The sequence below is a fragment of the Sebastes umbrosus genome, chromosome 21, assembly GCF_015220745.1.
Source record: "Sebastes umbrosus isolate fSebUmb1 chromosome 21, fSebUmb1.pri, whole genome shotgun sequence".
NCBI lineage: Eukaryota > Metazoa > Chordata > Actinopteri > Perciformes > Sebastidae > Sebastes > Sebastes umbrosus.
In genome coordinates, this window is record NC_051289.1 from 5,545,624 (window position 1) to 5,564,352 (window position 18,729).

Below are 18,729 nucleotides of genomic sequence, written 5' to 3' on the forward strand. Positions count from 1 at the left end.
TTAATGTGACATTTTAAAAGGGAAAAACCCCACAGGGAGTGTTAGTGAATCCCCCAACGACATGCTGACTGCACACACTGACATAAAACACCACATACAGCTGAAAAAAATCAAGAAGAAATTCAGTTTTTACAAATAAAATTTAATAAAAAATACTTCAAAAATAAGAGAAAAAAATAAAATCAATTTAAAAAAATCAGTTCATGGCCTCTTTGGAGGCTCCATACACAAATATTACACTACAGGGAGTGTTAGTGAATCCCCCAATGACATGCTGACTACACACACTGACATAAGAAAACTACATACAGCCAAAAAAATCAAGAAGAAATTCAATTTTTACAGTTTTTACAAATAAAATGTAATAAAAAATACTTCAAAAATAAGAGAAAAAAATAAAATCAATAAAAAAAATCAGTGTATGGCCTCTTTGGAGACTCCATACACAGATATTACAGTATTATCATGGCTTTGCCAAAGGGCTCAGTTTATTTTAATGGGTCTTTTGTGGCATTAAATGGTTGTTGGCGTTTGCATTCATAAATCATAACAGATGTGGCTCAGATGCCTGCAGGCTCTGTTTGCTCTCATTCATGTTTAAACGATAAGAAAACAGCAGTGGATTATATTATTGTAACTGATATTAATTGCTCTAGTCTATCTAAAACCTGTAAACCAGGGTCCATTCATTTTTTTTACTATATTTTAGGGTAAGAAAAAAAATTCACTGTTAAGAATTTCCCAGTAAAATAACAGTAAAGAACTGGCAGCAGGGTTGCCTTTATGTTACTGTAAAAGTAACATTATTATACTGTCGCTGAAATTTACAGCTTTGTACTTTTAATAGAAAATACAGTTTGAACTGTTTTTTTATTAATTTAACAGTATTTTACATTTAATTAACTGTTTAAAGATACATTATATATCTGTTTTTCCACCTTTCTTTTACATTATATTACTGATTTGTTTTAATGCACTATTTATTTTTACATACATTTTAATAAACATTATTTTGATGCCTAGATGAATAGACTTAGCAGGTTACAAACATAGGAATAGTCACACTAAATACAATTGTTAGGAAAAAGGCTATAATAGACTTGTTGACACTTTCCCCCAAATGTCTGTTTATAGCTGAGTACAGAATGCAAACCAGAACAACATGTGAGCTAATTCACTGATTTTACAATCATGTACAATGTACAAGCCTCACATGAGCAGATCAGGTCCCAGAATTAAAAAAAAAACTGCATGAAACTGTTACTGATGATACTTTAGACAGTTGATCAGCAGTAAAGTGCTGTTTTTTAAGAATGCATTATAGTTCTATTAACAAACTGCACTGTTTTTAGCAATAACAGGTTAATACTGTTGATAGAAGAAAGTAATCATATTTATATGTGCAATCAAAAAAATAGATCTTTGGGAATTATTCTCTGTGAAACAAGTAACGAGTAATAAATACTTTTGGAGTAACGAGCTCCAACAGTGAGAGGAGTGGAGCGACCCATGCGCGCAATTAGAGCAGCTGGTGTCTCAAAGAAATAGGTCTTCTTCACTTGGCGTGCAGATGAATTAGTTTGCATTCACTACTGTCTCTGCATGGAGGTTGAGTTCAGCTCGCATGATGCAAAATGTTACGGATGTATGGAGGAGTCACGACGCACGGCACGACGCCACGCAGCTCGTCATGACTTGAAGATGGGATTTCTTTAGTGACGTGAAATTTAGGTTGGATGCAATTAGGCATTAGGTTAGTGCGTGCTGCTGCAGCGGCTGGAGCTTCTAGCTGCTCACTGTGGCAACACTTTGCATCACCTCTTTTGGCTGCAGCACATTTTTATTTTATTTTTTATTACAAATTTTCATGCAAAGCTGCAGATTTTTGCACCTGAAATATTAATTTCCATGGAAAGCTTTGCGCGCAGGTGAAGTCAAGTGTGTGCGGATTTCTCTGGAAGGACGCTGCTTTACGCTTCGTGCACCTGTGGACACCGTGCATGCATTTTCTGCACCTTTTTCTTTCTTTTACGCGTTTTTATTTCTAGGCTTTTTCCTGCAGCATTACGCGTCTATCGGATGCGCGTCTGTCGGAGAGGTCTGGTCACATTCAGCACATCATCATCAGCTCCAGGCAGCTTGTGGATGGGCTCTGTCGGTCTCCGGCTCTCCAGCAGCAGCAGCAGCAGCAGCAGCTCCTAACTAAGCTCCAACGATGGCATCCCAGGGTTTCTGGTCTCTCGGAGGAGATAATGCAGGAGCCAACACCGGGAATCAGAGCCCAAGTACGCGTGAGTGTCTTCAAAACCACCTCTGATGGAGCGGCTCTCTAATCCCTGTGCATTGTCTCAAACCAGTGCGCAGCGTTTTGGTGCACAAACAGGCCTGCTGTATCCATAATCTACACATTTTGCTGTTTACGCATTTTCTTCTTTCACTCTGCAGGATGCATTTTTTGTCGAAATGGCTCTTTTATTGCAACTTGCAGGATGCATTTTGTCGAAATGGCTCTTATATTGCAACTTGCATGACGCTTTTTATCGAAATGGCTCTTATAATGCAACTTGCATGATGCTTTTTTTTCTAAAATGGCTCTTATATTGCAACTTGCAGCATGCATTTTGTCTAAAATGGCTCTTTTATTGCAACTTGCAGGATGCTTTTTGCCGAAATGGCTCTTATATTGCAACTTGCAGGATGCATTTTGTCTAAATGGCTCTTATATTGCAACTTGCATGACGGTTTTTGTCGAAATGGCTCTTATATTGCAACTTGCAGGATGCATTTTGTCGAAATGGCTCTTTTATTGCAACTTTGCATGACATTTTTTTTGTTTTTTTTATTATTTTAAAGTTGGACTGTGAAACCTGAAGCATCTTTTTATGATTTTCTCTCACCTGCAGCCAGAGCTTGGTGTCAAGCAGCGGCCCAGAAATTATCAGGAGGAATTGGATCGAAATTATGTGGTATGTTGCTTCACAGTGGAGGGAGAATAGCGGCTGGGTGGGGGACGCTGTTATTTCCACCATTATATTTACAACCTTGTCGACAATAAAGATATTAAAATGTGTGTTTTTGTGATGTCAAAAGCGCTGCTGAACGTCGGTGAGCTGGAGAAACCAGCCGATCAAGCAGCCGTCAAGCAGCCGCCGGAGACGGAGGCTGCAGGCACCTGCGGCTGCAACAAATCCTGCAACTGCACCAAAGCTGCTCCTGTAGCCTTCTCCGACCTCTATTCAACAGGTACAGAAAGAAAGCATGCAGATTAAAACACTGTCGGACTCCTGATCTGTCTCATTGAGTCGCAGCTTGGCCTCGTTTTGGATTATCCTCATTTAGTAGAGACGTTTTCATTCGGTAGAGAAAAAAAACACCATAAGCAAGTTATTTCTTATAGTGTAGTCTTTTTTTTTTTTTTTAATTAATGAAAAACATCAGGAAATATATTAGTTGACATTTTGCAAATCGATTTTTTATCAATTTAAATGTCATTTAATCAGTTGGGGAAAAAAACACCATAGACAAGTTATGTCTTATAGTGTAGGTATTCTTTTTTTTTAATTAATGAAAAACATCAGGAAATATGTGAAATGACATTTTGCAAATCGATTTTTTGTCAATTTAAATATCATTTTTATTGATCATCAAAGAGATGATACGCCCATCGTCAATACAATACACATAAAAAAATCAAAGGAATAAATGTGCGTAATTGGATGAAATAAATCAGCATGTGTATATATACATATATTTTTCATAACTACAGTATTCAGTGAGTTATAGTGAACGTTTTTGCAGTTTTTTTGGAGAGGTCACCTTCAGCAGAATCTCTTGTTTTGAGGTGTTGATTTTGCAGAAACGTCCTTAAATTTTACCTGTACAAATGTAGGCCTGCAGGATCATTTCACAGCAAAAAGGCCTACACATATGCATCTTAATGTTGCATGAAAACAGGCTCAATATAACTCACAAAATGTCTCCCCTTTTTATTGCAGACCTGTTACCTGCCATGGATGGCGACGCCAAAACACTGACCTTCCTGCAGGAGGTCGTGGATATTTTAATGGCTTACATCGTGGAGTCTTTCGACCGAGAAACGAAAGTGATTGATTTTCATTATCCAAACGAGCTGCTGCAGATGAACAACTGGGAGCTGCAGGGCGAGCCGGCCAACCTGGATGAGATCTTGATCAGCTGTCGTGCTACTCTCAAATACGCCATCAAAACAGGTCAGGACTGAGTCTGCACGGTGGATGCATGCTTTATAAATAACCTGCTTTATTTATGACTCTTTAAATGTGCTAAAAACAGCTTCAGTTTTGCATGTTAGGAAATATTCCTCACCTTATAGCTGCAGCTTTTACATGAATGTAGGCCTAAAGTCAGGCCTGCTGCATGTCTTTGTGTTAAATATGTCTAAATCATAATATGCATTTAATATCTCCTATCATACAAAGCATATAAAGAGAAAATAACTATACACAGCACAGTCCTATAAGGTTAGGACTGAGTCTGCATGGTGGATGCATGCTTTATAAATAGCCTACTTTATTTCTGACTCTTAAAATGTGCTAAAAGCAGTTTCATATAGGCATGTTAGGAAATATTCCTCACTTTAAAGCTGCAGCTTTTACATTAATGTAGGCCTAAAATCTGGCCTGCTGCATGTCTTTGTGTTAAATATGTCTAAATCATAATATGCATTTAATATCTCCTATCTCATACAAAACATATAAAGAGAAATGGACTATATATAGCACAGAATCCTATATTATATAACACTGAAAAACTAGAATATATAACAGATGATAAAATCTATCACTAATTGGCAAAGAGGTGAATCCTATCCCATTTTTATTAAAGGATAATACAGAATAAAAGAGTAAAACAAAGAAAATAACAGACAACAATCTGTTTTAAATATATATATAAAAAACAAATGATGTCTATTTAAAAAAGCAACCTGGAAGCTGTCCTCCTCCTCCTCTTCCTCCTCCTCCTCTTCCTCTTCCTCCTCCTCTTTTTCGTGGCCACCAGACCGATAAATGCAGTGACGCAGTAAATCTGGTTCACCAAGTAGGAGATAATAGGCTAATAACCAGGCTTCATAGGCCAAGTCTATTATTCTCTCCTCTCTGACACACACAGGAGAACATTTATATACATTTATTCACAGATTTCAAACCCCAAAAAACAAATACAGACATATATTTATAGATTTTTACTTTAAGTCCCTTATGCACATTTAATAAATTGCATTTAACAGAAATAAGGACATTTAAAGTTTTTTTTTATTATGTGCAGTATTTGTCAACAATTGTAACTGCTCCTATGAAGACTTATTTTATATTATTAACTGTCTTTTACTATATAGTTATTCATTATCTGTCCATACATCAGCATCCACTTATGGGTTCCTATAGGAGGAGTTATACAGACGTTGTTGACAAATTAATTAACAAACGTATCTTCTTCAAACTACAGTATAGTATTTATTACAGTAAACGTTTATATGCTGCTGCAGGGTTAAAGTAAAGTGTTACATTGCATGCTTATAATGTAAAATAAAGGATAATTCAAGTGTCTATTTTAGAAATTCAGCATGAATCAAACTTTTAGATAAAAAAACAATTTTTTCTTGTTTTTAAAAAAAACATCCATATTTAATTAACTCGTTTTCAGAGCTGCTTTGTGTGTGCTATAGCCTGTATTATGAAACAAAGGTGGCAGTTTGGGTGTTTATACCCTCCACTAAATTCCTATGCAACACCAAATGCTTTCATTATTTCTCAAGATGATTTAAAATGTCACTGCAGCTGAATTTCTAACCTGCAATTAAAGCATTTAGAAGATGTTCCTTTTTGCACAAACTCAGCATAAACACACAGAAAGAAGCATATTTCAATTTTCCAGATAAAATATTGCAGCCGTCTCACACCCTTCCTCTCTCTTCTCCTGCTCCTCCAGCCCATCCCAGGTACTTCAATCAGCTCTCTACAGGATTAGACATGGTCGGCCTGGCAGCCGACTGGCTAACATCCACCGCCAACACCAATATGTAAGTATGTGGCCCCTTCGTCGTGATTTAAAATGCTGATAATGATAATGACAATGAATTCCATTTCCGGTCCATCCGTATGCCGTCTGCACGGGCTGATAGCGGCTTCTTTTTTTTCCACTCAATCATGGCAAATGAAAAGGGTGAAATGAAAGGCAGACACCCCGACACTCCCCACCCACCACCACCCTGCAGCCCTCCCACCTCTGCCTTTTATCCCTCCCCCTCACCTCCGATCTCCATGGGGATTCAAGGGGAGAAAATTAGCCCTGAAATTAAATTCAGTCTAATCTGGAGCTAATTTTGATGTGTGTTTTTGGGGTGATAAACTCTGCAAGAGCCAGCCTTGGCAACACTGCAAAATAAGCCTGCTGTTGACACACGGTGGGGGTTTAAAATGACTGCAGCTAATACACTTAGTATTAGTAGAAAAATACATCAGGAGGCACTACTGGAAATGTACTTTTTAGTGCAGCAAGGATGATGAAAATGTGAGACAACAGAGAGCACATTTGGGTGTAGAGCTGCAACGATTAATCGATTAATTATCAACTATTAAATTAATCAACTATTTTGATAAATGTGAATATTTTCTGGTTTCTTTACTCCTCTATGACAGTACACTGAATATCTTTGAGTTGTGGACAAAACAAGACATTTGAGGACGTCATCTTGAGCTTTGGGAAACACTGATTCACCATTGTATAGACCAAAAAACTAATGGATTAATCAAGTAAATAATAAACAGATTAATTGACAATGAAAATAATTGTCAGTTGCAGCTGTGACGTGCAAAAAGAAATGGATGCTAGTACATTTTGTTCAAAAGCATCAATGCAAATTAACATATTTATGCCTCCTCATGGTGAAGCTTATATAATCAACAATTATTCTACATGTTTGGTACACAAAATATTGTGTTTTATCCTCCAATAATTTGAATGATTTCGTGTTTTATCCACCTCCTCAATTTCACCTCTAAATATGTCCTGAAGCAGCCAAACTGCAGAAAAAAAAAACGTCCGTTTACTGGCTATTTTTCGGGGATGAGTCATGGCACATTTTGTGTAACCAGCCAGCACCATGTGATGTCTTCTTGTGTAACGCAGGTTCACCTATGAGGTGGCTCCTGTCTTTGTGCTGCTGGAATACGTCACTCTGAAGAAGATGAGGGAGATCGTTGGTTGGGCGGATGGGCGAGGAGATGGCATTTTCTCTCCTGGTATGTACGGCGACGCCAATCCTGCCACCCCTCTGCTTCACTGAGAATGGAACTGCCTGTGTGTGTGTGTGTGTGTGTGTGTGTCGATTTGCATTTTGATGATATAAATGGAAGTCGTTTCAAAGCCAATTAGCATAAAATCATTTTTCCAACTCAAGCCCCCACCTCCCTACCCTCCAATCTTTAATTCCTCTCATGCATTTCGGTTTGACACGTGATGATGCGGAGCAATCATTGGAGAATTAGACTGTGATTGGCTCTGACATTGTGGACAGCTGGATGCTGTGTCATCCCTCGATACGCTCTCGATACGCTGCAAACAAAAGATCTTTGTTGTTTGATTATTTCAAACATGCACGGACATTTTTAAACTCTGTTCTGAAGCGCTGCATCATTCCCATGAGACTCTACAGTACCTCTGTAAATCACTGAGCCCTGTCTGTCCTCTAGGTGGTGCTATTTCTAACATGTACGCCATGCTGCTGGCTCGCTTCAAGATGTTCCCTGAAGTGAAGGAGAAAGGAATGTCATCCGTTCCCCGACTGGTGGCCTTCACATCTGAACATGTAGGCATTTATGCTTCAATTCAGCTGTTAAACATTTTAGCTGTGGCTGTGCTTGATGTATGTTTTTAAAAGTGACTTTGTGTCGCTCTGATATAAAGCTGACATTACGCAGGAGGACACAAGGTGACTGCTGTGTCTGTCACCTCCTTCATCTTTAAAGGACGAAGCTGTTTGACAATTTTTATTATATATTTCCAGATTGTTCCCCTTCTGTAACCTGGTGTACAGATAGTTAAACACAGTCTCTTCATTTATTTCTGTGTTCTATCTTTTAGAGCCATTTCTCAATCAAAAAAGGAGCAGCAGCTCTCGGCATCGGGACAGAGAGTGTGATCTGCATCAAAGCAGATGAATGGTAAAATCAGCCTCTCATTTCAAAACATTTTCTGTAGCAGAGCTTTTTATTCCTCCCCCATTAATCATCTCATGACCCCTCAGATTATTCTTGTGACCCTTTGGCGGGGCCAGACTCCTAGCTTGAGAGCCACTGGACTAAACTACTGTAAACTGTAACTGTATATAAAGTAGTTAAAACTAGCTTTTTGCGTGCAAAAGGCAGATATTTGTCTTTGCTTTGCATGTGCTAAATCTCCTATTAAAAAGGGTACATTAAAACACAACATATCACAACCGGACAGGACACATTAAAATACATTTATATAAAAACACAAAACACAATAGAAGCTACAGTAAAAGGAGCACCAGGTACTCGATGGAGAGGACTGAATAAAGGTTAAATAAATATAGATATAAAATGCTGTGTGCATAGCTTGCAGGCTGGCTTCAAAAAAATCTGTCCTTACTAATTAAGATATTTTAACGCAACAGGGATAAACAATTTTTATAGAGATGTTTACACATTGATGCATCAGTATAAAGTACATTTTGCAGATAATACTTAAGTAGGGTTTTAAAAGCATGAGTATTTTTACATTGTTTTATTGGTATTTTCACATATGTAAATGATCTGAATACTTCTTCCACCATTGATGAATTCACAAACAACTCGAGAAGTGACTGACGCTTGTTTTTCTGTGGCAGTGGTAAAATGATCCCAGCTGACCTTGAGAGGAGAATACTGGAGGCGAAACAGAAGGTACTGTGATACACATTAATAACACAGCTATAAATACTGCAGATATTACTTCACACAGCACGTTTTCTGGTCTTCAGTCGACTGAAACCACTGTGATGATAAAACATTGTTATAACTGCATCAGCTGCTTTTATATCCAATCATTTCCTGTTTGTGCCTCTGCAGGGTTTTGTTCCTTTCTTTGTGAGTGCGACGGCTGGAACAACCGTGTACGGAGCCTTTGACCCTCTCATCGCCATTTCTGACATCTGCAAAAAGTACAACGTCTGGATGCACGTGGATGTGAGTAAAACAAATTTACCTTTTGTACAGAATCTACATTTCCTGTTGCCTCATTTCTGTTATTACCTAAAATGTCTGTGATACACAACATCTTTAGTGAAGGAATACAGAGAAATAGTGAGCTCGCCAGTGACTTTGACAAATCTATTACGTCTGTCTCGCCTCTAACTGCTCGCGGTTGACCCAGATAGGAGCCAGCCATTTCCTATCTAACACTGGGGATTAGAAAAAGTGGAACAGAGGCTGTAAATCATCTTCTCCTCCCCTGACTTTGCCATCATGGGCCCTCTCACTGAAGGAACTCTATCTATTAATGAAGGTGATTTAGTCCTGACAGGGGGACACCTCTATTAAGAGACATAAATGGCCTTATCTATCATTCCTCAACTGGCTGAGATGGGAGAAAAACACATCCTGCTTTGTAGTGTTGTGGCTCCCGCTGCGTTTGTTGGAATATGTGCTTTTATGGATGAAATAAGTGTGTTTGGAGGCCTTTTTAACTCTCAGTAGTAAACATTACGAGGCCGGGAAATCCAGAGATGCTTGTAAAAACATCCACACAAGCTTCTGACATTTAGACCTTTTTGAAAGCTGTCAGTGGTACCAATGTTTAGAGTGAAGCGTTAGACCATCATGCAAAGCTGAAACTCAACAGGGAGGTACAATTATTTTCAGAATCGTTCAATCTGCCAATTATTAATTATTAGTATGCAGTACGTTAGTATGTGAGTTGATCACAGCCCTGGTTTGATGCTAAACTGCATTTCGTTGTCTCGGTACCTGTACTCTGTGCAGGGACAATAAAGTTGAATGTAATCTAAAAAGAAAGAAAAGAAAATCTCTAAAAACTCTGATCCTACATTTCCCACAATGCAACTTGATATTATGTATTGTTAGACCCTCTGTTAGACCTCTCTTGACTTTGCATGTAAAATCAGTGGTGTCCCTTTAAGTAAAAGCTTAACCTTGAAGTTGTATTGATGTGTGATTATTGTCTGTCCTGTCAGGGTGCGTGGGGAGGAAGTCTCCTCATGTCCCGGAGACACAGGTGGAAGCTGGACGGAGTTGACAGGCAAGTGATATTTTTTAGGGAGTGAACACAAACTGACAGGAAGCTAACGAGCATTTAAAGTAACGATGCTGGTGGTTGTTTCTGTTAACTGCAGGGCCAATTCAGTAACATGGAACCCACACAAGATGATGTCCGTCCCTCTGCAGTGTTCAGCCCTGCTGGTCAGAGAGGAGGTACAGTAGGCTACATCTTCACATACATACAGTACATGTGAGTATTTGTTTTGGTTTTCTTGTAATTGTAAACATTGTGGATGTGATTTTTCAGGGTCTGATGCAGAACTGCAACCAGATGCACGCCTGCTACCTGTTCCAGCAGGACAAACACTACGACCTTTCCTACGACACCGGAGACAAAGCAATGCAGTGCGGACGCCACGTGGACATCTTCAAGCTGTGGCTCATGTGGAGAGCCAAGGTAATTTACACTGTCGCTCATATTTGCATGCAAGTCTTTGAAATGAAGACTGATTTTTGTGATGATAAAGTAGACTTCCTTTATGTTGTGCCTTTGGTGATCATAACTTTGTTTAATTTTCTATGGCACATAGAGTTTTCTGGACTAGAAACACAGATTTCCTTGAACTGTAACTAGTTGTAAACTACGCATTTACTATTGTTTGGCCCGTGACTCCTTATATTTTTCTGTATATGGCCCACAATCAAAAAAGTTTAGCCATCCCTGGTCTAAACAAACATTTCAAAACTAACATATTCAAATCTTTTCTTTGACAGGGCACCATTGGGTTTGAGGCTCAGATTGACAAATGTTTGGAGCTGTCGGAGTACCTCTACAACAAGATCAAGGACAGAGAAGGATACGAGATGGTCTTTGACGGAAAGGTACGTTTACGTTTATCTTTCACTCTCCACAAGGATTATCCGTCCACATAATCAGAGAAAAGTAGCCAACATTAGTCCACGTTGCTTCTTTCACCGCCGTGTGTTCAGTGTCATTATGGGTGACTTGATTGACGCGCAACGTGCCCTTTCTTTGTGTTGGATGAATGCCATTTTTACCTCTAGCTGCCAGTATAATGTGCTGCTATTATGTCTAATGAATAGCACAGCAGCCTGTAATTGCTCATATGCATATGAATAGCACAGTGTCTGAAATATCCTCTACAACAGCCCAAACATATGCGAGTCTGATGAGGTTATTAAGCTAAAAACTCTTTTATAAGAGGAGTGCTTGGACACTCAGAGTCATTTATAGTGAAAGCTCTTTAATGTTTCAAGGCTTATTGTTTTCCTGCTGAGCCACAAAACGGCTCAGAGCATCATGGTGAGAGCATGGTGGGAGAAAGCCAAGTCCTCTGGGCAGCGGCCCAGGTGTTCACTTGTCTGTACCTCCCAATGAGCCATTACATCAATCTGATGTTGAATATACTGCGGCCGAACCAGCCGGGCTGTATAAACGAGGCTGGTGTGCATGGCTAGTCAGCTGTTGGTAATGAATGCTTTAGGCAGACAGGCTGCTCCAGCAGGGCTTCACATGCCAAAATATAGAGCTGTGCTAGCTTTCAGACATATAGAGAGTATCTGAGGAGGACGCAGCTACCTGTCTGATGCTGGGAACAACTAATGGATTTCCTTTTTGAGCTGAAAGCCATTTTCAAAAAGAAAAGTTCCAGCTTGGAGAAATGGACAGTTGCTTTCAGAGCCTTTTATGTTGGGCTATCTGTAGGATTTCAGGCAAGCATGACTGGTAAATAGGTGTATATGTGTACTGTATATCCATTTATATGTGTATAGTTGTAGGTTTATGTATGTATGATGTTTATAAAAACACTTATTTACAACTATAACAACACATATTGATCGTTTTTCATTACAATGTTGAAGCCACTATGTGATGTGTGGAAGGTTCATCTGATAGCATCTCCTAAATTATTCTTATACACGGCTTTGTTGAATTCTCGATTCTCATTGGTCAATCACGGTGTTATACGGTCTGTTATTTCTTTATATTTCTTTATATAGTGCTCTGTACAACATACCGTTGCTATGAGTAACAGACCGTTGCTATGTATAACAGACCGTTGCTATGTATAACAGACCGTTGCTATGTATAACAGACCGTTGCTCTGAATAACAGACCGTTGCTCTGAATAACAGACCGTTGCTCTGTATAACAGACCGTTGCTCTGTATAACAGAGCTTTATGTACAGTATAACAGATCGTTGATGTGTATAACAGACCGTTACTATGTGTAACAGACCATTACTACGTATAACAGACTGTTGCTACGTGTAACAGACCGTTGATATGTATAACAAACCGTTGCTACGTATAACAGACCGTTGCTACGTATAACAGACCGTTGCTACGAATAACAAACCGTTGCTATGTATTGTTGCTGTGAATAAAAGACTGTTTCTGCTTCTCAGACTGACTTTTCTTTTTTGTCAGGGCATTTGATTTGATTGATTGCTGTCGGATTTTCAACTAATATAACAAAACAAAATCTTTTTCAACCCTACTCTGTTGTGGTGTTTACCAACTCCTTCAGGAGTTTCTGGCCTTTGAGCTGCTAAATGTTTGACTGCATTTACTTGTTGCTAACTTTGTCTGTCTGCCAGTCTGGGCAGGTAGTGTACGGCGGGTTCATCCAAACATTTTTGTTGAAGACAGCTTCCTGTGAGACTGAATCAAAACAGTAACGTTACGGCCCGTAGAACCAAAACAATGAGATGCAAAAATGCTCTTTAATAACGAGGGGAACTGCAGAGCAAAAAGAAACTTGACTTGAACTTGCAGAGTCAGGTAATAATTATCTGTGGGTTAATTAGTATGAGCTATTCTTTCGAAATTATACATAGTCATTTGATCCATTGTAAATATAAAAATAGTGATTAGAGCAGCTTTAAACATGCAGCTAAAGAGCTTTTAATTACAACGTGCTCCTAGTCGGTTGTATGTGATTATAACATCTCTCAAAGTATTCCGATATCTTACATTTTTACTTACAGAAAAATGAGACAATCCCGGTTATTATAAAGCTACCACTGGTGGCGCCAAAGACACTCTACAAACTCTACACATAGTGGCTTTAATTTTCATAACAGACATTTTAAAAACCAATCACATCATCATGATACAATGAAAATCTGTAATATTGAATTATTCCTCAGTCCTAAATTTGCATATCTTGCTTTGTGTGAGTTTTTTCCTCTCATGTCTTGTCAACTGTGTGTGTCCCCTCAGCCTCAGCACACCAACGTCTGCTTCTGGTACCTCCCTCCTGGGATCCGCTACATGGAGGACAAAGAGGAGAGGAAGAAACACTTACACAAGGTGGGTGAGCGGAGATAAGACGCCTGACTATAATATCTACCAAAAACACATTTCACCGCACCTTTCGCTTGCCCTACAAGCCTTTCAGTCCTATCCAGCTTGACCATCACATGTCCTCCTCATTAGGGACGACACTGACGTCCACTTATACTCAGGATTAAAGGAATACTTTGCCATGCACATACTTAGTAAACTGTGACAGGGTTACTCACAGAGGGAGGATATCACAGGCCTGACTTAGAGGGGGTATTCAGTTAGCTAAAGTGGCGTCCATTCAGGGGGTCCCACAGCAGCAGGGCTACTAATTGTCAATTAGGACAAACAGATGGTGTACGTGCCGGCCATACAAAGAGCTCTCTCTCTCTCCCTGTAAAACCATCCACCATAAATCGTTTCTCATTGCACATCAAACAGAGAGATTTCCTTTTGTTTTCCAAGTTTGATTGAAAAAAAGCGCCGTGGATACGCCTCGCTGAAAGCGAGTGTTTGGACAGCTCGCTCTTTTCCACAGATTCTGACGCTCAGATTGAGGGATGATGTCATGTTGAGGAAACTGAAGGAGCTTTCCTCAGTTTCCATTTGCCTTAATGACTTCTAAATGATAACTGGAAAATTGTCAAAAGACTGATTTGATGGAAATCTGCAGGAGCTGATTGATTATTTTACAGAAACTGCAGCGGGACATGTGCAAGAGATTTAGAGGGAATGACTGATTATGTAATGAGAACTACTGTAATGTACTGGCCACAGCACCGCAGTCTTTTTGTACTGTTGTGGTAGAAGAAATACTCAGATCCTTTAGTTATGTAGTTTCAACATTTTTATTGATGTATAATGTGAAAAGGGCACCACAATCACTACTGACAAAAAGGTACACGACACCAAGGGAATTTAAGGATGGCTAGATTATGTCGGACCTGGAGGGCACTGTAAATAAGTCACAGTTAACCTAAAACCTTAAGCAGCAAACTGAATCTGATATGCATATCCTTAAATTGATTAAGGGTCACAATACTGCAACAAGTAGTAAGGCTCGTCTCAAGAGCTGCCACTTGTATGCAGGGAAATACGGACTTACTGTGCGTACGAATCCCTTATACTCCAGTTTATCTCAGATGACTTTATAAACGTCACTATTTTTGTGGATTTTATTTAATATATTCTGTATGTTCTCTTCGACCCAGATGTCAAGCAAACAAGTCAGTCCTCTCCCACTCTTGTTAACCCGTTGTTTGTGTCCATCTCAACAAATTCCCGCACAGGCAGCCTGCATTTTGGTTCATTTCCTGCAATTGGGTCGGATTATGTTCTTACTACAATCGAACCGCACTAGAGTTCACTTGGAAATGGTCTGAAACCACGTCTCGCAAGTAGTCTAGACCACTGCGTTCACAGCTGCCCAAACGAACTGCACCGGAGTTAGATTAAAACAGACTAAATGTTGGCTTGTAAAAGCACCCTTAGCGACCAATCCCGAGATCAGTTCTCAAATTCTGCTCTCAAAACTTTTTTTCACTTAAAAACTTGACCCTACTAACTAATTTCATTAGCGATCTTGTCTGTTTTGTGCTTGCTTAGTAGTAGGTAGTTAGACATACTCATTCCCAAATGAACCAAACCAAGGGAATGATGAAATTGTCTCCAGAGTTTATACCGTATAAGATCTTCTCCTCTGTATTCCGGTGTATTCAGGTGGCTCCAGTGATAAAGGCCAGGATGATGGAGTACGGGACGACCATGGTCAGCTACCAACCACAAGGAGACAAGGTCAACTTTTTCCGCATGGTGATCTCAAATCCCGCCGCGGCCTTCGAGGACATCGACTTTCTTATTGAAGAGATTGAACGACTCGGCCAGGATCTATAAGACTCATCTCACCAAATCCTCCCGTGCGTTTCCCCCTTGACGGATGAATTGTTTGTCGTGAATGTACTGGTAAACTTTTTTTCTTTTCTCTCTCTTTCCTCCAAAGTCACATATTTAAGAGTATATTTGAGAAAAAAGATCTATATCTATATATATTATGTATTGTAGCTTTGCCGTGGACTAACTTGGTCCAAAGCTATGTAAAAGTGCTTCTGTCTGCCTTTCCTATAGTGTAGTCGATCCCAGTGAGTGACGTAACTTTATATGTACTTTTTGTGATATGAAATGCTTGTGCAATAAGTCGACGAGGAAGAGTTTTATTTTTTAATCATTTCTCATTTGCCGAGTATGTTGTTAAGTGCCAAACGTGGTTGTGTTCTATAGTAACTTTCCATTTTTAAACTTCTGGTTTAAAACAAACAAAAAAAGCACTTCACCTTACCTCAGCTTAATCAACTGCCTTTACATCTGCACATAGTACTCCAAGACGGTATTCTCTTTACTGGTGATGTATAGCAGCACCAGCGCGTTAAATAAATATCCCAACCAGAGCCGGACGTCAGTAGGAAACATGTACAAAAGAAGGCATTTCCATCAAAATTACACAAGAGCAGAGTCAATTTAAAGCATTTATGAAGCATCGTGCATCCCATCGGCCTCTGACAGTTTGGTCCGCAGCTTATGATGCTAATTTAGCTTATTACTTCTAACTGTTTTTACACACACAGACTTCTTTCTAGTGTATTTAAGGTGGTAAAGGCTTGTTAAACCCATTTTGTTTGATGTCAGCAGTTACATGCACACATATTTCCAACCAGGCTGTATATTTAGCTGTGCTTTACATGTTGTAATGGTAATCTAAAATGAGAGTAAATCAACATTTTAAGAAGTAACGTAAAGTTATAATCCTCAAATTTATCTCAAACCCCCATTTCTGCAACAATTAATGACCAACATTTGCTCAGCCATTCAAAGTAATTGCAGTTTTAATTGCCTCTCTTTATATTAGGTTTAATTATTAGTGGCGGAGTCCACCTTTACCACTCGAAATTCAATAAAATAATGCAATCAAACTGATCAGATAGGACACAGTGTAATATGTACAAACAGCATCCCAATACACTAGACCTCTCTGTGTTGTACACATTACATTCCCTCTAGATTTTTTTTGGTAAACCACCAACCTTAAAGTTCAAACTGCACTTATGGCTACTACTCCAAAATCTCCTCACAGCCCATCATTGCTCCTGGTGGCTTTGTTAAGCTATGTTCACACTACGAGCGACAAAAGCAGCAAAATGGCCAGCGTGGCCAGCTACATTGTCGCCGATGAAGTGTTGCTCAAGCGCTCGTTGGTGTAGTTATGTCATTAAATAGCACCGGGAACTGGCTAACGGCATTTTTGTAGACAGAACGCAACAGGGTGAGACAAAAACATCATTGGAGTGTTGAAAAAAAGTTGAGACCAGCTTAACTTTATTTGTAACGTGTCACGCAGCAACAAGTGTCAGCATCAAAACACAGCATCATGTACTTGCTGTTATCAGAATGAAATTTTAAGGATTATAACTTTAAAGAAACCTCTCCTCTACAGGACCACAACGAGAGAAGCTATTTGTTTTCGGATGAGCACTTAAAGAAAGATCGAGGATCTTAAAGAAAACTGGGAACGGGGCAATAATGGTGTTTAAGTCTGAATATTAAAGGAACTTCACCAGGCTTGCAGCTACTGCATACCTGACATCACTTGCACTAAATCATCGGGGGAGGAGGAGCGTCCCTTAGCATTGCAACTGAGATTTCTTCTTTATTCATTCACAAGCAATATTCAAGTATAATGGGTCCAATCTATATATATATATATATATATATATATATAGATGCAAAAAAAATCAGAAAAAAACGGCGAATTCACGTGTACAATAGTTCACGATAATCAAGTTTGCTACGAGTTAGCAACAACTAAAAACATGCGTACTGTAGTCAGGGTAGTTGACGGAACGTGAACCAGAGGTTCTGTAGCATTTTCATTAGAACAAGTTAGAGAAGCACAACACGGTCGCTCAGTGTACAATCACTTTTGATCATAGATTGTAAATAGTATTTCAAGATGTCCTAAGTACATATCTTTGTGTATACATACGTGTATATAAGACATATAACCAGAGACTATTTGTGAGGTAAAGTTATTCATATTTTCTCTATCTCCAATATAGATTACCTGTATTTTCATCCTGTTTGTCCAAAAGGCTTTTTTCCTGTGTGTGTGTGTGTGTGTGTGTATGATACTTGACTTGGTTTGTGACTCTTCTAGCTATTTCAAAGATGTTTTCAGGGACTGGCTTTAAAGAAAACCGACAGATTTCACCTCGAAACACTTCCCAGTCTCGCTCAGAGAGAGACTCCGCTGGTGTTTGGGTTTTAAATGAATATGCAAAGCCATTTTTGACTCAGAAGCCCTGTGTGTTTTTTGTGCACAAGTGAAATACTTGACGGTATGTGCCAATGTGTACCTTAGTGTGTTTGTAACTGTGTTGCCTTAGTATACATTTGCCAGTATTGTCTAGTTTTCCTCCGAAGGGGAGGTCGTGCACTTTAGAGTATACACATGATCTAATAACGTGCAATGTCCAATGGTTGTTCATAAGTTGATGTTTAAAAAAAAAAATAATGTAACTCAAGCTCTTTGGTCTGAATGTGACACGAATCAAGGGTCTGTTGGAAATGAACATTTTTGTTGGAGTTTATAGATATTATAAAAGTTTTACTGTCTTACACCGAATTCACACCAGAGCAGCGGCAGAGTACGTCCTGCGGCAGGCTGCCATGCAATGTCTATGAAAAGCTGGGGACACACCAAGCCGACATCAAAGAACTAGCGGTGACGAAGGCCGCCTGTTGCGTCAAGTCGCCTTTGTCTTGGCCAAAAAGTTGCACTCGAACACACCGCAAAGACTACAGCTGACGGCCCCAAACTGTCCGGCGGCCGACAGTCGGCTTGGTGTGTCGGGGCCAAAAGCTGCGGCGGCTGCTCCCGAGCTCAGCGAGCTGCGGCCAAACAAAAAGTTGGGAAAAGTTGAACATTTAGTGGTGAAGTGCGGCCAGAGAGGACCCGCAGCCGATCAGTAAACAGATCCTGTGACTCCTGTGACATATTGACTTGTGTTACAAAGAATTTCTTCCCACCTGAAACACTTGAACACGCCGCCCGGCCGCAGAAAATTATTTGAATTTTTTAGAGAAATTAGTGTTTGTAATGGGGCAAGAGAG

The 18,729-nt window shown here is 39.4% G+C and overlaps 1 protein-coding gene across 1 annotated transcript; it reads left to right on the plus strand.

The window, feature by feature from the left end:
- The first annotated feature begins 1,583 nt into the window (after positions 1–1,583).
- Positions 1,584–18,167, plus strand: gad2 (glutamate decarboxylase 2). The gene is made up of 16 exons (XM_037757329.1): positions 1,584–2,291; positions 2,904–2,966; positions 3,091–3,243; positions 3,996–4,229; positions 5,968–6,058; positions 7,168–7,280; positions 7,731–7,846; positions 8,122–8,201; positions 8,888–8,942; positions 9,108–9,224; positions 10,232–10,296; positions 10,391–10,469; positions 10,564–10,713; positions 11,031–11,138; positions 13,504–13,593; positions 15,286–18,167. Exons 1-16 carry the CDS (start codon positions 2,216–2,218, stop codon positions 15,457–15,459), a joined length of 1,764 nt encoding a protein of 587 aa, XP_037613257.1. The 5' UTR covers positions 1,584–2,215; the 3' UTR covers positions 15,460–18,167.
- The last annotated feature ends 562 nt before the right edge of the window (positions 18,168–18,729 follow it).